This window comes from Lactuca sativa, chromosome 8 (genome assembly GCF_002870075.4).
Source record: "Lactuca sativa cultivar Salinas chromosome 8, Lsat_Salinas_v11, whole genome shotgun sequence".
NCBI lineage: Eukaryota > Viridiplantae > Streptophyta > Magnoliopsida > Asterales > Asteraceae > Lactuca > Lactuca sativa.
This window is the reverse complement of record NC_056630.2, coordinates 141,306,900-141,328,855: the sequence shown is the minus strand read 5'-3', so window position 1 is coordinate 141,328,855 and position 21,956 is coordinate 141,306,900. Positions and strand designations below refer to the sequence as shown.

Genomic DNA, 21,956 nt, shown 5'->3' with positions numbered 1-21,956 from the left:
TCAATGGGCAACCAACTTGCATAATACAACTAACGCGTCTCGGTTTCAAGAATATAAGATACTATCATCTCACCAATCACTCGTGATAAAATCCATGAAGCGATCCAAGTGAGCGTGGGTTTAATCCAATGCTCAAATCTTATTCATAAGCACTCATGAACGTTGCATCAAACTTTTGCTATGTCTAATACACTTTAGACAATCTACAAACCAATTCATGACAATCTTCTTTCATACCTACTCCCAAAGTATGAGCGACTGTGGAACGTTCGAATAATCTTATTATTCAATAAGTCAAAACATGCAAAGCGAAACACAAGAATAATAGAATCCAATATGGCCCCAAATTTTTTTAGTATAAATAAGACACCTTTATTTAATCACCATATTGATTACTCATTATTCGTTGTTTCGGGTAATCAACTTATTACTTGAATTATAACAACAGTTGTCCCATGCTCCAAGCATGCATACTATGTTTATCTATGGTCCTTACTTTGTGAAATAGATCAATTGAAAACATTTCCAATGATGATCAATTCTTAATTCCTAATCCTTATCGTTAGTGTAAGAATACAAAATTCTCGCCACTACTAGAATATGTTAGATTCTAACATTTTATGCAATGATCCTTTTGTAAGGTCATAGAGACAAATTCACCAAGACTTTGCCAATGAAATTACGAAGTTCTCTATTGGGGATTGTTACAAGACAATTCCATAGATGTGAAGTCTCACATTCAAAGTACATTCCTTCGAACATCCTTCTTGCATAAAAGTTTCTAATCTAGACATAAATTCTTAACTTCCAACTCCCAATATGGAAACATTTCCATACTTGCCATACAACAACTCATTATTAATAGAATCATATCTAATCATAATAATTCCATTATGGTCCATTCGTTACTATACTTCCAATTGCTCATAAGTGACCAATCCTTTGCGAACCTTAGATTGTCGTTAACAGTTGTTCAATTATTTTAGTCAAATCGGTTCTAATCCCTTTTCCCTCTTAATGCCCTAAGCATTTTAAAATTTTTAAAACGGTCAAATATTACAGCATATGCAATCGATCCTATACCCGAAGCATATAAGACATGACTCATAATGAAAAATGTGATACTTTACCAGTTTCTTGCTATAATACTGCCATGTATAGAATGCCCCTATTTTAAACCTTTTCAACATAACATTCATATATGTCTTTTGACTAAATCTAATTAAAATTTCTCGATATAAGCCTTTAGATTTGAAATGAAGTATAATATTCTTTCCCTTAATTATAGCAAAACAACTATTCAACATTTGCAACTTTGCGAATTGAAACTTTGTTTTCTATAAATAATATTACTAACTTGCAACACTTAAAATAATAATCATGCTCCCACTAACATGATAAATATCTCCATACCAACATAACATTTATGCTCCCACTAACTTTGACACGTATTTAGAAAACATTTGGACTTCTAGAAATCAATACTTATTGACTTCCAAAATTCATATGTCTAACACGATCTGCTTCGATAATCCTTTATCTAAGTTTCTCAACCTCATACATCTTTCCTTAGATAGCTTATATGTGTGTCTAAACAATTTCAACACTTATAGCAATAAGTCTTAAATGTTTAAACTAATTGTCAAATCTCACAATTCGAACTATGAAGAGGGATGCCGTAATCATAATCGAATTTGAGAATGCAACTTACACAACAACTAACTACATCAATCCTATGGTGTACATGCAAACCCTAAAGCTTTGGACCTAGTTTGTCTAATATTCATGCAATAATCATCCAAAGCTCATAAACCCTAGATCTAGCATACAATAATCAAATTAACATATGAATAAGGGTTTAGATCTTAACTTGATTGCTATATAGCAATAACAATCTCAATCCTTCTTGATCTTGACCTTTGAAAGCTTAGTGCCTCAAATGTTGCACCTCTAATGGAGTCACAAACACCATTAGAAACAAGATGACTTAGGAGAAGGAGGAGGAGCACCAAAAATGTCCAAGAACTCTTAGGGATTACTTCCACAAGTTTTTGTGGCATTAGCGGTTCCTTATATAGTTAGGCTATTAGGGTTTTTCAACCAGGAAACCCTAATCTAACTGCTTAGGCCCTACGCAACCCATGGACTACCTCCTAAGAAGCCTTGGACGAATTCTAATGGGTTTCCCCATAGATTTCGTCCACTCCAACTTCTATGGAGTCCATTAGCCCATTTAAGCAACTATCTTATAATTACACAATTAGTCCCTTTTATTTAATTAATCTCTTTTAGCCACAAAATTAATTCTTATTAACTATTGACTAATATTAATTAAACAATATGATTTCTCCTTTAATATATTATTCATATAATATATTATAAATCATAATTAATCCTTTTTCTCCTTAATTCATCCTAGCAGTTGCTATAGTGAAGGCAAACCAAAAGGACCATGCTCACAATTGGGTCAAGTACATACCAATATAGTTATGGGATTAGACACCTAATCGAACAAGGAATACTTGTGATATTGTCTGCATGATTATCTGTATATGTTAGTAGTTGTTATATGTCGACATATTGTGTGGGTTGGGTTGAGGTTGTACTGCTCCGTGCGGTAGCCAAACAAACCCTGGAGCAATCCAGATATGAGTTGAGGGACGGGTAGGGCATGCCAGACTCATAATGAGGGCTCATGAGCATTCCAGATACGAGGTGAGGGTCAGGTAGGGCATGCTAGACTCGTACTAAGGGCTTGGTGGTATTCATTCCAAGGACCGATCTGGTCAGGGAGCAAGCCGGACATAAGTTGTGGGCTCCGAGGGCAAGCCAAACTTATGATGTGGGCTCAGGGGTAATCCAGTCTTTTAGTTGTAGACCCATTGTGTGCTGTTATTATATGTGTGCTATTTGTTCATGTGTTGATACTTTGAGGGAACTCACTAAGTGTTAGCTTATAGTTTTGGGTTATGATTCAGGTACTTCAGAGGTTCGCGGAAAGGCGAAGTCGTGATCATACACATCCTCATGTTTTGGGCTTATGATTTTGGGAAACTCTGATATAGAACATGTTTTGAAAACTATGTTGTACGCAATTTGTGATTTTTGGTTTGGTTTTTAAAAGTTTAAATTTTTCATGATTTTATAGATGTTACAATAGTAATAATGAGAACAACACTTATGGATAAATTAACTTGTAATATACTAAATTAATGTTAATAACTAATTAACAATGATCTTCAATAGGTTAATTTCATCTAAATTGGATATACCAAACGATTATAACTCGATCAATTCATTTCTCGGCCGAAAAAGTTTGGTTGGTGATTTATTAAAGGGGGCTAATATTTCCACGGTTCGTTTTTATTCATCCACTGATTTTAAAAGCAAATTGACAATGATGCCCTTATCTATATTTAGAGTGTAATTATGGTCTATATTAATACAATATATCATTTTTAATTCTTTTGCAATAAATAAAATATTCAATTAGTGATCGATCCCCTTTATTGATCTTTGTCTCCATCTGATACCCTTTCCCTCCCATTTCATCTTCACCCACGCCGGAGACCTGCAACCCAGGTGCATCTTCTCGCTCCTTGCCTCCCTCGTCTTCTGTGGTCCTCGAAAAACCTTCTTGTCTTCGTCCAATAAAAAATACAAGTATCGTCGGAACTTTTAGAGAAACACCCATCTCCGGTTGATACCATTCGGGGATGAAGCTCTCTCCAAAAGGCCCTCCTACCACTGCCCCTCCGTCGGCTTCAAGAGACCCTCTCATCCTGGCTGACAAAAAGCACTAGATCAGAAGCCTTACTCGTCTGATAGAAAGCATTAGATCAAAACTCTTCTACAAATCGAATCTTGAAACATTTAAACCCCATGGACCATCAAATCATATTTTGAAAGGTGGTTGTCGATTTTGCGGGCGGCGGCAGAGGGAGCGGTTTCCGGCGAGGGTGTGGGTGTTGGTCGAAGGTTTGGGTGACTTGGGCGTACGAAAGATGAAGGGGAAGGCATCAGGGTGAGGGGAAAGAGTAGCAAAGATAAAGCTAGTGGGTTAATTTATTTTTTATTTATTACATAAGGATTAACCAAGATATTAAATACTAACACTACTAACATCTACCATAATTATACTCAAATACTAATAAAGGATATGTTCGTCAATTTTCTGTAAAATTCGTGGATGAATCAAAATGGGCAGTGGAAATATCACTACCCTTTATTAAAAGGTAGTAGAAGCCTATTTTTAATTAATTAGAGAAAACAATGACTTATTAACGAAATGGTCAATCCACACTAAGTAAGCATGGTCAATCCACACTAAAACATGGCTATTGGTTATGCCACTTTGCACAAGGCATGATTTGGTCAGTTTAATGGGGGTTTGTTTGTAAAATATTTTATAGAAAGATTAAAATGACATTGTACTAAAAATATAATTCACAAAATAAACAAAATTTGACTTTATCTTATACTAGTTTGGTATTTCAGCTCAATTGTGAATTGACATAACTCAACTCTATCTAAGTTGGTACTCCAAAGCATTAACAATATCTAATACTTCTCATTGATTAGATTGTTCAGTTCAAAATAAAATCTTTGAAGTAAACCTAGTCTTCTAATTATAATATAAACAAGCTCTAGAAATAAATTACTCTTTTCGTCCCAAAATTATTGTCCATAGACAAAAAACATACAGATTAAGGAAACATTAATTACCACTAACTTTATTAAATGAAATGACATTCTTACCCTTTTGTTGCATTTAATTTCATGGTAGTTGCATTGAATTTAATGATAATTTAACTAATAATGAAGGGTATTTTGGTAAAAGGAGTATTTATTTTTAGAAATAAGTTACTATTTTGGGACAAATCAAAAAGGAAACATGGACTATTATTATGGGACGTAGGGAGTAGAAGATTGCATTAAGATTAGTGTGTATGTTCCTAACAACATCAAATACGTCTCAAAATCTTGAAAGCAGAAAAATGTGTGATTTTAGTATGCATCAAAATTAATTCACTGAAAATAAATTTAATGCTTGCTACTAGTTTCAATTCACAAAACAATTACAAATTTTACAAATCAAATAACTTGAATGATCTAAACATAATTCACAAGTGACCAACAAGAATCAAGTTTAGAACCAAATTTTTTAATTAACATGAAACCATAATCACTAGATACAAATTGAAGGAAAACATCAAATCACATGACTGAATCTCAAACAACAGTCAAAACACAGAATCTTAAAGGTAGGGTTTTAGCCATACATGGCTAAAACAAACACAAAAGTCTAGAGATGTAAAATAGTATGCATACGACTTACAAATTCGTTAAAAAAATGTTTCCAAATGTTTTAGTATGAAATCCTAGCAGAGGGCTTCTAAATCTTTAGTCCCCAAGTGCTCTTTGATGACGTCTATGTTAAAAAATGGCCCAATTCCCGTCATAAGGCTAAAAGGAAAAACCCTAAAAATTAGTTTTAGACGGGACACAACCGTGTAGAATTAGTGTAATTCCACGTAGCTCGTGTGAAGGTAAAGTGTATTGCCTTAAATGAGACTTTTTCCAAAGTTCATTGCCAAAAGTTACACATTTTCACATCACACGAATCGTATGATTTTAGTGAATGCCAACACGACCAGTATGAAGCCTTCAAGTCCACAACAAATCTTCAATCAGATGGCCCGTGTGTCTTCCGAGAGTAAATGACCCACATGGACCTTGTTACAAACTCGAGAACTAGAAACTCACTAGGAGCAGTGGAAATGAAGGAGAAATTAAGGTATCGGAGATTACAATGGTTTATACATGTTCGTAAGAGACTCATACATATATATATATATATATATATACACACACACACACACACACCGTACACAAAACAGTTAACCGAATCCTCGTTTCTTACGTGGAAAATCAAGTCAAGTTGCAATAATACAACCCCCGGTTAATAAAACATGCACTTATTTGATGAGGATTTCAACCCCTTTTAGATGTCCATCTAATAATAGAACCCACCAATTAATAAAACTTTTTTTTTATTAATATAAAATAAATTCTATTATCAGAATTTTGATTTAAAAAAACAACATGAACTTATTTTTTTTTTCTATGTATTCAAGTTTATTAATAATATATTCTATCAATTAGATATTTATAATTTATACTTCACCTTTTTAGGTTTTACATACTCAACAATTCATTAATATGTTTATTTGTTGTACACTAATCTAATCAGAAGCTCTTGGCTTCCGGGTTTCAAGTAACGACATATATGGTTAGGGGTGTGTTTTTCTTTATAGATTTAAGCGTGTCGAGGTTTCCGTTAAAAGAAGCATTTGTGAACTTCTTGATTGACCCATGGAAAGAAAATTAACACTTAGACTAACAGACGTTTTTGTTTTTAGATGGATATGAGGAAAACATGTATGTCTATAATTAACATAAGTTTCCTTGTCATTGGCTTGAGAAATAGGGTTTTCACTGTGGGACATGCTAGTTTGAAAGTTGTCTTTTACACATTATAAAAAATATAAGAAAGTGCACATGGATAATCAACACGTGTTTATGATATTCATGTTTGATACTTTTGATTTTCATAGCACGAGATGTTGTGAAACACCTCAATAAGTCTAAAAAGTTATGCATAGTAATTTTATGACCTCAATATCTATGGACGTATGAAAGAGATAACATCACATCTTATTGCATGTCTATAATTAACACTTAGACCAACATACATTTTTGTTTTTAGATGGATAAAGGAAAACATGCGTGTCTATAATTAACATAAGCTTCCTTGTCATGGGCTTGAGAAGTAGGGTTTTCACTGTGGGACATGCTACTTTGAAAATTGTCTCATACAAGTTACAAAACATGAGAAGGTGTGCATGGATAATCAACAAGTGTTTATGATATTCATGTTTGATACTTTTGATTTTCATAGCACCAGATGTTGTGAAGCACCTCAATAAGTCTAACAAGTCATGACTAATGCATAGTAATTTTATGACTCCAAGATCTATGGACGTATGAAAGAGATAACTTCACAACTTATTACATGATTGTCTTCCATCTTCTCGGTGTAATTAGATAAATCATTAGTATTTAATTTATGTGTGCCAAAGTTTTTGCCCCGACAAAGGTAGCAGTGAATTTCGTGAGTGACCTGTTGGAGGAACGTCAAAGCTTATACCATCCGACATTTTGATTTTTGGATGAGAATGATAGAAACATGCATATATGGATCTAACGGGGTTTTCCACTTTCATGAGCTTGGGAAGTGAGGTTTTCACCGTGGGACATGTTGCTTTAAAAGATGTCTCATGCAAGCTTCCCAAATAGAGTCCAACGGTAATGCATAAGAATGTAATGACCTCAAAATTTATAGATGTGGTCTTTAGAAGAACTAGTTTCATTATATAAAATAGGTTAGCGACGCAACTTGTTGCTTGTTTACATGACACATCGATGTAAAACTTTTATTGTTTATAAGTTTAGAATACATTTAGTTTTATTTATTTATTTATTTATTTTTGTTAAAAAGTCAACATATTTCTAGAATTCATTTGATTTTGAACAAGAAAAATATCAATATATCATGTTATGAAAAATGTAATTCTATATCAAGATATTCTGAAATAATCCTGAATTTATAAATCTAACCATATTTGTTTAAATGTGGATGCATATTCTTTTTAGAACAGACCTCTTTATTAGAAAATGTCTATAAATCCGGTTCATATCGTTGACCCTATTCAAAGGACGTTCATCATTGATTGTATGGATGGATTCGTGAATCAAGATTGTCAAACTATATATCTCCGGAGTTTGATGATATAACCAGTGTTTTGCATGTTATCCATGTAAATAAATATCTTTTTGATTGAATGAGATTGTTTTTTTTACAAAAATTATTTGTTCTCGACCTTTTGACATGGGTGCTGGTAATGAACATCAATGTTGAATGAAATCGTATTTTGATGTGATAATTGCAGTTTTTTATTTACTTATTATGTATTTATTAAGATAGAAAATATAATTTTTATAGGACATTGTCATACGATTATACATTTGTGTTGCATATGTATTTTAAATAATTTTATTTAATGTGTTCTTCATTTCCTATCTACCAAACAACATGGATTACTTAAGCAATTCCATCCATTCTATTCCACTGGATAACCAATATGGAATTATAAGATAATCTTATACTATCACCTTGTCCCTTCAATTACTTGAGCAATTCCATTCCAGTCGAATTCACATTCCATATGAACGAACAAGCAAACAACATTGAAATATCATCTCATACACTTACAATCATATCATTTGTATTATACTTATTTCATCATACTCATACTGAAACTACTTAGCTTAAAAGAATGTTGATTAAGCTTAGGAAAAACTTATATAAATTCTCTAATAATAGAGCAAAATCAAACACAAGGAAGTCATGATTATTAGCAAATGGTTTGATCAGAAACTAATTCAAAATTTTAAAGTTTACAGTTTAACAAATAAAACTAACCGTTTGGAGTCTAACAAAACAGAGCGAAGATCATCAAGAAACAAAATTCACCGAATGCCAATCTCCTTAGTTTTTGCATCCCGGATGATGGATCTTGTTTGTATAGGCATTTTAGAACCTGCTATCTGTATCGCCCTTTTGGCCAAACTTTCTGTTACTCCTCCCATTTCATAAATAATCTGACCTCGTTGAACTGGAGCTACCCAATGTGAAATAGATCCTTTCCCTCTACCCATTCGTACTTCTGCAGGTTTCGATGTTACAGATTTATATGGGAATATACGGACCCACACCTTACCTCCTTTCCCGCCGCGACGTACATTCAACTGCAGCGCTCTTCGGCCAGCTTCCAGCTGTTTAGCTGTGATCCGTGCACATTCAAGCGCCTGAAGTGCGTATTTACCGAAACAGATCTCGTTACCTCCATCACGAATTCCTTCGATTCTTCCTTTTCGGTATTTAGGGAATTTCATTCTTTGGATATTCACAACGGTGCTATAGAATCGAAGGTTGATCGGTGAATACGAACCGGTTGCTCTATTCAGATTAACGGCGCCAAGAGAGTCGGAGAGAGATGCTACGGAGGAGCGAGCAAAGCCGGTTGAGGGCATGGAAGATGATGATCTGACGGCTAGAAGCGATCGAGCGATCTTAGCCGCCATTGCAATTGCCATGACTGTGAAATGGAAGATTAGGGTTTCAGATTGGGTCTTTTAGTTGATTTCTGGAAATGGCCGAAGAAACATCACCCCAAACCACGATTCCTTCTAGAATTAATGAAAATAAAAATGAATCCTACGGAAAATAAAAAAAAATTCTAATCTACTATAATAAACCTCGTTTAGACACTTGTCATTTTTCTAGAATTTTTAAATTTTTTATTTTTTACTTGTTATTTTATTGTATTTTTTATTTTATTAAATTAAAATTCCACATTTAATGTGTAAAGTAATATATATGTAAAATATTTATTAGAAATGGTTTATATATGCAATGTATTCAATACATTAAAGTTTATTAATTTTAATAATTCAAAATTTTTTTCCTTTTTCTTATAAATTCAAACTTTTCAAATTGTTAAATTTCATATTTTTTTAATTAAATTCATGTAATACATGGGTCTCACACTTAGTATTATATATAGTTATATACTATTAACTAGTTTATAACCCGTGAGAACCACGGTTAGAAACCTAATTAAACTTTCTAAGTAAAAACTCAAAACTATTAATTAATAATTTTAAATAACTTATTAATTAAAATATATTTTTTTGTTATATATAAAATTATAATCGTTGATTCAAATAAATACGTAAAATATATCATCTTATAATTTGTATAAATTTTATTTTATTATAATTTGTATAAACTTTATTTTATTTTTATTCTATATATTATTAATATTAATTTAGTGTAATTAAAATGTGATTTAAATTTTGAAATTTGAAATTTGAAATGGAGAATTAATAGATTGACAAGTGTCATGATATTAATTACAAGTGTTAAAGATTGACAAGTGTCATGATATTAATTACAATGCCTAACATTGTGACACATGGCAAAAGAACTACTCTTTTATTAGATAGGGAGATTGTTAAAAAGTTAGTGAATAGGAACTTTTGTGATTTAGAATTCTGCCACAGAACTATTTGGATTCACAATTTCACCACCAAAGTTTTACACTTTATCTTTTCATCCCTATGACACCGTCTTCTTTAACCAATCAAAACGCCACCGTCATTCACCTGCGTCCTCTTCTTCAACAAAAAAAACCCCATGTTACATTCTTCCACTTTCTCTGATACCACATGCCTCTTCCGCTGCTTCTCGCACGGTCGTCATCTCCGACAGATTTGGAATTCCAGTCCTCCTCCGGTTAGGTTGGCGTCTTCGTCTCTTAAGAACCGACAGAGCGAAGATGGTGCTCTGCTTCAAAGACCGACTACAAGTCAGAGACTACATCTTCATGGGTCTTACAAATTCGAGAACGATGCGGTTTTGTGCTCTGTTTTTATTGTTCGATTTCTTCCATGGCCGACGCTTCTTCTAACCTCAGCTGTATACTCTCTCAGCCGGTCCTTTTATTCTTCAAGACAGGTATTTCATATGTGTTCTTAATTAGAATTGCTTTAACATCTTCAATAAACACAATTGATATTTTCGGGTCACTATTGGGTGTTGAAATCTTCAGCTCTAACTCCAAGATCGTGTTCTCTTATTTCCATATTTAACTGTTTGTTTATCTACCTGTCTAAACATTTACTCAATTTCATTATTCTGATAGATTTCGTTATATCTTCCAAATGGAAAGTCTCAACAAGGTTATTGCTTTTCTGTGACAAACCTGTCTATAAGGTATTTAATGAAATGTATGGCCCAATTAAGGTGCTCATTTCAGCTTATTTTATTTGATTCTTTACTTGATTATGTTTGTTTGATCATCGTTTTTAAATAAGTTGTACTTGTCCCATGTCTCTAATAGTTACGAATCAATCTTGGCACATGACTATATGTCCCTCATATTTTGAAGCATCAATTCCCAACTGAACTGGAGATCCCCGTTCCGTTGCCTTCCAATTTCTAGTCTCCATATGTGGTTAGAAGTCATCGGCCTCAGGTAAGGTCAATCTTCTATTATTGATTTAAACTTTACATTATCCAACTTTTTAGATCCGTACATATTTGCAAAATGTTAGATTTGTTGTGCTTATCATCTTTTTTTTAAGATGTTGATGATGCTGATTTCTTTGGTGAGAGACAAAAGAGGAAAAGATGGCAATTGAAGAAAGATCTTTTCTGGGTTTTACAGATTTTTCATGATTATGTTGGTGTTTCAAGTCTTTAAAGATCAAGCATTCTAGTCTGAAACAAGATCGGATTTTTTTTCTTCTACCAATCTCTCAACCTGCAATCATGCATTTCGCAAAGCTCGACGACTCTCCGATGTTCCGTAAACATGTTTCTTCTTCTTTTGCTTTTTCATCTTTACCTAACTCTCTCTTTTTCTTCAAACTCTGCATTTTACAACAAAATATGCATACACATTTAGTAGAAAAACCTCTTAATTAATTATCTAATTATGAAATAGGATTTGGGTAAAATAGCATCCTCCCCACCACACACACAAAAAAAGGCAAAACGTTAGCTTTGCGAGTTAGAGCGCGTATTATGGAACCGTATGTGTGGTCGAATCATGGTTGGTCGTTGTACATGATCATTGAAAAATTGCAAATAAAAGGGTCTTAAGTTGATGTGAACATAACCTGGGTTTAAGGGTAAGAAGTTGTCATAATTTGGCCGAAATTTAGCATTTGGGCCCGTTTTCCTAAATTGTAGATTTTCCAACAATTTTAGTTTTGTTGTTTAACTTGATACAAGTACTGCAAAGTTGTACCAAAACTCATCTTGGTTTTGCTTTTGCACTCGAAAGAAAATCCAATGTGAAATTTCTTCGTGGTCAATGTTTATAGTTTTAACCATCCAAACTGTCTATGGAATAGGACTGAACCTTAAGCCTTTTGAAGCATGTCATGTTAGTTGTTAATTTGTTATGCAGCAGGACCATTCTTTTGAAAGGGCTTTCACATGAATTATGATTTATGACTGATCAGTTCAGTATGTACCATAATACTATTATTGTCTATTGGGTTGGTAGTAAGAAGTTAAATTTCAATGTGCATTTTGCATGTGGATGTGATTAAAGCCACATAATTGGGTACATCAGGCCACTCCAAACAGCATATAGTCCTTTGTTTTTTTGCCATGCAACTTAAACCTGATCTATATCATACAATAACAATACTTAGTTACTTATCATCAAGTTTCGTTCAGGTTTATGTTTTGAAAGCATTGATCAAAAGGTTGTCTTGTGCTTATGATAATACCAAATTTCATGTAACAGATGCAATATTTAGAGGAAAGTGCCAAATTGCTGAGGGATAGAAGCTTAAAGTTCTACAAAGGATGTAGAAAATATACGTGAGTTTCATTAACAATGTTTTTTCTTTTGTACTGCTGAAGTTTATCTTCCCTAATGTTTATTTGGTTGATGTCTAGCTTGCAATAAGCATTCATATCTTTTGTTAGTTGAAATATGAGCTGCATATCAGTCTAGATTTTACCTTTGGAGTTTGACATTGAAGGGATATATAATTATATACTGTATTTATATTGCAATTCTGCTTTTATTTATAAATTATAACCTATTTTGTTGATGATACACCATACATGCAGCGAATGGCTTGGTGAGGGATATGATGGGGACATTGCTTTTGCCAGCACCCTTGAAACATTTGGCAGAGGACATAATGATCCAAGTATATTTGTACTGTGTTTGCAAAATTTGAACTACACCTGGAAAGAGATAGATATGTTGCTGATGTGGGAGATTGACCGGATATTGGATTTGGAATAGTAGTGGATACATCTGATGGCAAAACTTCAAGCTACCAATACCATCTGTGCTTTGCTTCTGGAACTAAAGGTATCTTTAAAGTTTGTTAGTCTTTGGCTAGGGATGCTTATAATGAAATCGTTTTTTTGCTTTGAGTGGGGAGTATCCAAATAGGATAATCGAACCATAGGTAAATCCTATTTATTTTTAAATATATTTTCTGAGATGTGTGCATATTCGTTGCCTTATAGATATTGTGTTGTTTATTTATTTTTACAGCTCTACCGACCTGCTTTATGATGAAATTTGAAAGTGAGTTTGATGATATAGATCAAGTGCTCGATGAAATGATACAATCAAATATTATTTTTACTTTCTTATCCGAAAAAACTCAAAAACAATCTCACTGGAGCTGTTTTGTTGTTTCATTTTTTAAACATGGAATTTTATTTTGAGATGAAAAGCTTTATAAAAAGAAAAGGCTCCAAAAGTATAAAAGATTATATGTTTATCAATATTCTGTAACATCCGGAATTTTAGGTATTATATTTATTCATTTTATTTCAAGTTTTGTGGAAGAACTTGGCGAGTTGGTGCGTAGACTCGCCGAGTAGAGACGCAAATCATTATCCGGATGGATGGCTGGACTCGGCGAGTCCACGCTGTTTAATGAAACCCTAATTCCTCGGGTTTGGGGCCTATTGAAGGGGCCTTATGGCCGTCATTTGCGGCTACCAGACCCCAGAGAGAAACCCTAAGTGAGTTAGAGCGATTGTGAGAGGAAAGGAGCCATTTCTTGATAACTTGTTGGTGTTTTTGCAAATAGAAGAGGACCAAGGCAAGAGGGGGTTGAAGAGGGTGCTAATCCAGTGATTCCAGGGCTCATAGACTTCATTTTGAGGTATTCATTCGACCCTTCTTCAGTTTATGGTGTAATTCCTAGAGTTAGGGCTTTTTAGCCCCTTTTAGAGGAAGGTTATTGAGTAATTGGTCCCTTCTCGTGTTGGTGTTGTAGATCTGGACCCAAAGAGGTCCAGAGACTCTTTTCCCTTGAGCTTTATGAGTGTTAATGGGGGTTATGAGCTTTGGATGTCATTTTAGTGGTCATATCTTCAAATAAGGCCTTTAAGCCTTTGCATGAGCACCAAGATGTTAGCTTTACGTGATTATCATGCTTGGGGAGGCCAGATCTATGATTGTATGGGACGGATCTGACCTCAGAAGTTGTTTTGAGAGTGTGCATGGCATGAACTCGCCGAGTCCCAAGAACAGAGTCGGCAAGTAGTATGAAGGTTGCCCATTAACCATTCAGTGAGTGGACTGCCGAGTTGGGGGATGACTCAGTGAGTCAGAAGGGGATTAGAGGACTGAAGTTCAAGGCTGTACTCGCCGAGTTGTTCTTGAAACTCGGCGAGTTAAGTCGGGTGGCCCCGCGATTCATGCCTGATGTAACTCGTCGAGTTTAGGGAGGGACTCGACGTGCCAAGCGTGACAAAGAGTTAGGAGTCATGTGTGTACTCGCCGAGTCACCGGAGTGTACTTGGCGAGTTGGGTCAATGTTTGACCGTTGACTTTTGTTGACTTTTAGGGTTTGGTCAACAATGGAGCCCTTGAGTCGAGAGGGGGTAAAATAGTCTTTTACCCTTCTGAGGGTGACAATAGAGGGTCGAGTCTAGCCTCGAGTGTTATATTTATGAGGATATTTACTTTGTGTGAATAGGCGGAGGCTAGGCAATACTTCTACCGAGTCAGGGATTTACTAGAGTCTGAGGTAAGTCTTCTCACTATACTTTACCTTGAGTAGGTAATTGGAGTTATGTGATACAATGTTGTATGCTATATATGTGTTATGTGTTGCACTGCATTATTCTATGTGATTTATGTTGTGCATGCTACAGAGTTAGAACCGGAAGGTTCACAGAGATAGAACCTGAGGGTTCATAGAGTTGGGTGCACGGACCCACAGAGTTATAGCCTCGAGTGGCTAATATGTGTTATATATGGTATTTTGGGGAACTCACTAAGCTTCGTGCTTACAGTGTTTTGTGTTATTTGTTTCAGGTACTAGTGAGGATCGCGGGAAGGCGCCGGCCTGATCAGTACACACACGGGCTATGCGATCTTGGGATTGTTATATGTTATGAATTGAGTTTTAAACAATGATGTTTTTATGAGTAATAAATGAATTATGTTTTTATAAAATGCGAAAAATTGTTTTGAAATTTACGGTGTTACATATTCTTTGTTCCTTTCCTTCTGGTAAAATAAACCTCATATTGTAAAGATTTTAAAGGTACTATTCCACAAGGGTTAATGATCATTTCAATAGACATTGATCTGAATTGATTCCATAGTATAACCACGCAGTAGCAAAACTGCACCAATAGGAAAAGAAATGCTTTTGTGTCTTTCTGATTGTTTTTTTTTTCTATTTGCGTTATTGCTTTCTTCATTTTGACCTGAGACATTTTAGAATGTAACTTTTGAATCTATTATTCACGTGAACATTATAAAATTTATGGAAGTACATACCCTAAATCTGATTATTTTGTTTGAAACTTAACAGGTGTTAGTTACTCCCGGATCTGTATCTCATATGATTGAGGCAGATATTGAAAAGGCTGAATATGAATGGATTATTGTTGCACTTCAAACCGATAACTAAGGTACATTATACAACATGAAAGAAGAAAAAATAAAGTGACACAGCGCCAACGGCACGCATGATTCCCATCTAGTTATATTTTAATTTATAAAAAAGTCTAAAACTAAAATTTATTTATAAAAAACATGAATTACCTGAGGATTTGATTCTTTTTTTTTTTTCTGGTTTACCGGTTTTATTATTGTTTTGGTTCCATTAAAGTCTCATTATATTATCATAATTTACGAATAAGTCTCAAACTAAAATTTAGTGATGATTTGGTCATTTCTTCCTGTAACATATGTTTTATCGGTTTCAAAAGTTTCTTGTTGCTAGTGTTGGGTGTGAACCATTAGAGGCACAACACTTATGGTGCTAGCTTCCAAATTATTAAAGAAAGGATTCTTTATTGTTTACTACAACGATCAAAATGTATGTTGTTCCTTATATAATTTTCGAAATTACATAGGGTTAGAGTTTTCTTGTTGTTCAATATAACGTTACATCAATAATGTTATGACTTAGATCTTTAGGTTGCATGTACCCTTAAGTGTTAAGGATTTATCCACGTTAATACATGTAAAAATCATTAGGACATTGTCATGCCATGGACGTCCTTGGCCACGCCGTGACAATGGCAGAACAAGGCAGTTGCGATTTTTGACTTCGCTACGTCGTGACCATTGGAAAATCACCATTTTTCTCATTAAGAGCTTAATTCTTTCAGATATAAGCTCATACTTCTAGATCTACTTCTCCATACCGACTTAATGGATAATTTTTTCAACTTTATCCATTATGACCTCACCATAAGACAAGATCTAAAACCTTAAGTCCATTAAGTCTTTAATATGACCAAAACTAAAATATAGGGCTAAGAACACTCAAGCTAAGACCTTTTTCTCACTAGCTCAGAAGTTCATGGCCAAATGAGCACCACATTAATCTTTGGAGTTCCTCAAACTCCAAGACCACTCAAGAGTGGGACCAAAACATCCAAAAATGGGCTCATACTTGAAACAAGAAGAACAAAGGTCAAGATATGGACTTTTTACCTCCAATAACTCATAAATATCAAGAATATCATGGGTCCAAGCTTGCACCTTGCTTCTTTGCACCAAAATGAACTAGGTTCTTCTCCAAGTTTCACCAAATGAAGCAAACAACCTCAAGATATAGTCATCAAGCTCAAAATTAAGGAAATGATGCTAGGGTTTCGGAATAGGGAGATGGAGGATAAAGGAAAAGACTTATAATGGGAGTTAATGGGCTTAAAAATGGGAGAAACCCTAAAATACATGGGCTTGGGTTGCTACCACTGCCACGTCGTGGCCATCCATTGCCATGTCATGGCGGCCCTCTAAAACACGTGTTCCATTAAATTTCTTGTCGCGTCGTGGGCATCTATGCCCCACGTCGTGGATGAGGGCTTGCTCCAAGGTATGTGTCGTTAAATACTGACGACTAATCTAGAACGTTGATGGCGTTGTTTGCACCGGCTGCACCAAAGAATGCATGTCATATCCGAGGATCATGTGATTCGATTGCTCTTAAAACAATCGTCAGCTCTCTGTGATCGCCTCGCATATGTTGACCACGTCATGCATTGGGCATAATGCCCAAGACTAGTGCGTAAAATCGATACTACTTAGCATTCCTGGGAACCCATGCTTACTTTCATGCATTGTGTACAATTGGTAGACATCATTGATGGTTGGTTTATGCAAATATTGTTGCCCGTAAACCAAAGTAATAAATTTTTCGAACTTGTACGCACTATCCTGTGCGGTACGCTCGGACATCTTTAAATACTCGTCTCATTTGTCTGTTTCCAAATCGTAAGCTAACTGACGAATTGCGACTATGCATTTTTTAATTGCAGAAAAACCTTTTCTACGTCTCACATCTCGTTTCCACTGGAAATATGGAAAACGATCTTCCAAATCGCCAACAATACATAAAAATAGCTCTTTCCTCATATGGAACCGCTGTTGAAACTTTTCAGCTTACACGACGTCATCTGCAAAAATAGTTTTCTATAAGACGATTGTGTCAAGCTTCGCGATTTCTCCGCAACGAAGGGTTTCTTGCTTTAGGTCGTGAACATGAACTTTGACCATGTCGGTTTCGGAAATACGCCACTGTTTTTGCCAAGATAGAACCACCCGATATTGCATATTCCTGAGCCATCAATTCAGATGATGAAGATGACGATGAGGACATTGTGTTTGAGTGTTTTTTTTGAGAGAATATGTAGAAATAGGTTTGAGAAATATGTTAAAGTTTATTTTGTATTTAATTTTTATAGAGTGGTAAATGTATTTAAAAAATTGAAAAATTATTGTTTCTAACCGTTGAAACTAAAAGTAAGGAAAATAATTTTTTTTGAACGTTACCGTTTTAATAAGAAAAAGAACCGGCCAATGGGATGAAGAGATAGGCGGTGGGGTAGCCTCCCATCACTCCTAAACCGCACCACCTAAACCGCGGTGGCGGTATTGTGTTTTCGGTCACGGTTCTGGTTCCGGTTCCCACATCCCAAAACTGATACACACCCTTCACTCTATTTAAAAAATCCAAAAACTATTTTTTATAAAAATTAAAACTCAATTAATTGTTTTTAAATTAACTCGAAACAATAATAGTTAAAAATAACATAAAGTTATATATTAACTTATGGTACGTTACAAACAATGGTTGATAATTTATACAATTATCATGATGAAATTAAACACATGAGAAAATTTCAAATTTATCCAAATACATTAATTACTTAATGGAAAATATCCAAAAAAAAAAAAAAAAAAAACTGCAAATTTAGCCACTTAAATTGCAAATGGAACCACCCCCCATCAGTGATTTTGTTTATCCATCTGTGAATATACAAGTGGTTAAAGCACAAACATGCTTTAGACACTTGTACAATCGTAGGTACTTTTTTTTGTATATATATATATATATATATATATATATATATATATATATATATATATATATAGGCTTTTCCAGGCTAAAATCACAGATAGACAATGTCCATCTGTGATTTCCTCTCTCTTTTATCTGTGATTTTCTTGGTTTTTTTGAATTTTTTTACTATGAAATCAATGGATTTAACTACGAAATAACTTTATTATATATAAACTTTTATAAAAAATTATCAGTTTACTTGTTATTTCTTTAGAAAATTTCTTTAAAATCTCTCTAAAAAATGATTGAATATTTGGCTTGTCTTGTAATTAGTGGGAGATGGCAAGTTAGTGAAATAAATCTGGAATATGTATGTCCACAGGGAGGTATTTCTGAATCCGCTTTGATATTTTATGAGTATATTAGTTATAGTGAGTTTGTATCTTTGGTAAGAAGTAAAATTGGTTTGTTAGACAAATATAAAATTAGTCTTCGTTTCCATCATTCTGAATTGAATCATTATATAGCCATGGTTGAAGACATGGATGTTAGAATGTTGATAAATGTAATCAAATGTAGTGGAGGAAGGGTTATGAAAGTGTTTGTGGTGGTTGATGAAGGAGATGAGGTTAATGAGGTTGGCCAGAGTGGAAATCAACCGGTTGCTAATTTATGCAGCTATAAAGGGAGCAACGATCCGATAGGTACTTTCAGTACTCCTATTGTACCTCAATTTCATAGTGTTGTTGAAAATGTTAATGTTGGTTATTCACCTATTCACTATGTGGATCCTGAGAATTACAAGTATGTTGGTGATGATGATGTTGGTACATATCTTAATGATGGTGGTCTTTGTGTTGATGTTCCCGAACAAGAAGTTAAAGTAATGAATAGGTGTCTAGTAGATAAAATTAAAATAAAAAATTTATGACTCATAAAGATGAAAAAATGCATGTTTACAAGGATTATGTTGATGTTGCTAATGTAGCTTTAGATATAACCGGCTTAGAAAGCAATTCAGATGGAGATGAGTTAGGTGATGAATTTAAAACTAAGTTTCCCGACAACCTTTTTTACGGTATGCCCCCTTGTACTAGCATGTCCAGTTGATATTAATGAAGATATCCCAACACAGATGGTAGACATCAATCTTCAAAAGATTGAATGTGTGAGTATATTTAACAACAAATAACTTCTAAAACAGGCTATTGGGAAAAAATGTTTTCGAGAAGGTTTTTAGACGGGGACAAGTAGATCCACCAAATCAAGGTATGAGGTTGTGTGTGTTTCGAAAAAATCTTGTCAAGACGAAGAAGAGTTCTTCGATGTTGTTAAAGATTTTTACATCTTGGAGCGTGAAGGCAGAGACTTCGAATATGAGGATGTTTTGGAAGGTTGTTAAAAATAATCAGTATTTCATATAGACCACTCTATTTTCCGTTAAAAATAACCCATGGACTTGCTTTTTATTTTAATGCTTTGTTTGTAGTAATGTTTTAAGTTTAATGTTTCATGTAATGGTTGTTAATTTAATGGTTTAAGTTTAATGCGTTGTTGTTAGTAATGTTTTAAGTTTAAGGTGTATATACTTGGAATATTTGTAATGTTTTAAGCTTAATGGTTCATAGAATTGTTGTTAGTAATGTATTGTAATGTATCGTTAAAACTAATGCAATGAGCATTTATTAATTAAAATTAAACATAGGAGGTGCATCCAATACAGACGTAATACATGAAAATAACCTAGTACACACCTAATAAATAGAAATAGATATTAAATAAACGAGATATATTTCAGAATATTACAAGGGGCTTAAAACTGGAATTCCAACCCGTCACTTAATGACTTGTATACCTCATTAGCAGCTTCCAAGATGACCTCCTCAGTAGCATTTAAACGGGTGTCGTCAATTTTGGTATAAAGATCGTTGAATAATAGAGCTTTAGTTTTTATTTCATACCATCTTGCTAAGATGTCCAGTTCTTCACGATGGTTTGTTGTAGTCATTCGGTTTTCAACGTTGAAGATATTGGTTAAACGAGTCCAAAACATTGGACCGTTCAACTTGCTAGTTTCGTACACATGAATATATGCATGTGTAAGAACCAAGTACTCATCATTGCTCCATGATATTGAATTCATTTTTAGTGAAACAAAGAGAGTATATTTTCAAAAATAATATATGAATAAGTATAACACTGTTTAGTAAAATGTTTTTTTACCTTAAAGTGAATTTATAGTAGTTTATACACAAAATCGCAGTCAAATCTTCTAATTTGTCTGCAATTCATAGTCCAACTTAACTGAAGAACGCAATGTACTAACTGAGAACACAAGAGATCACTGTTCGAATTGACAAGCCATTGCATCGAGGGACAACACAATACACTGCTTGACCTTTATAACAAAATTGACGACACCTGTTTAAATGCTACTGAGGAGGTCATCTTAGAAGCTGATAAGGATGAATACAAGTCATTAAGTGACGGGTTGGAATACCAGTTTGAAGCCCCTTGGAATATTTTGAAATATATCCCGTTTATTTAATATCTATTTCTATTTATTAGGTGTGTACTATGTTATTTTCATGTATTACGTCTGTATTGGATGCACCTCCTATGTTTAATTTTAATTAATAAATGCTCATTGCATTAGTTTTAACGATACATTACAATACGTTACTAACAACAATTCCATGAACCATTAAACTTAAAACATTACAAATATTCCAAGTATACGCCTTAAACTTAAAACATTACTAACAACAACGCATTAAACTTAAACCATTAAACTTAAAACATTACAAATATTCCAAGTATACGCCTTAAACTTAAAACATTACTAACAACAACGCATTAAACTTAAACCATTAAACTAACAACCATTACATGAAACATTAAAGTTAAAACATTACTACAAACAAAACATTAAAATAAAAAACAAATCCACGGGTTATTTTTAACGGAAAATAGAGCGGTCTACATGAAATACTGGTTATTTTTAACAGCCTTACAAAACTTCCTCATATTCGAAGTCTCTGCCTTCACGCTCCAAGATGTAAAAATCTTTAACAACTTCCAAGAACTCTTCTTCGTCTCGACAACGAACTTTGGTACTTTTCGCATAATTACACGCTCGATTGAACCATGTGACTTCTTACTTTACATCCATTCATTTACTAACAACATCTGATTGTTGTCGTTGTTTTCCTTCTCCCATCTTATTGTTGAACAAAGTTGTTATGCGGGTCCATTCATCACCTACTAGGCAATGCGGGGGAGCAAGCAATAGTACATCCTCGTTAACACTAAGCCAACATTGTGTTAGAACCAACGGCTCGTTTGTCGTCCATGTTCGTTCATAATTGGAAGCATGTACTTCATTCGAAGAAGTTGTTGCATTCGACGACATTTGTGAATATGGGAGTTGGTTTCATTTAGATGATATGGGTGTTCGTTTCGTAGAG

The 21,956-nt window shown here is 34.1% G+C and overlaps 1 protein-coding gene across 1 annotated transcript; it reads right to left on the bottom strand.

Moving 5' to 3' along the window:
- Nucleotides 1-8,453: 8,453 nt before the first annotated feature.
- Nucleotides 8,454-9,321, bottom strand: LOC111893706 (50S ribosomal protein L16, chloroplastic). The gene has a single exon (XM_023889775.3). The coding sequence runs from the start codon at nt 9,217-9,219 to the stop codon at nt 8,593-8,595; it is 627 nt and encodes a 208-aa protein (XP_023745543.1). The 5' UTR covers nt 9,220-9,321; the 3' UTR covers nt 8,454-8,592.
- Between the last annotated feature and the right edge of the window lie 12,635 nt (nt 9,322-21,956).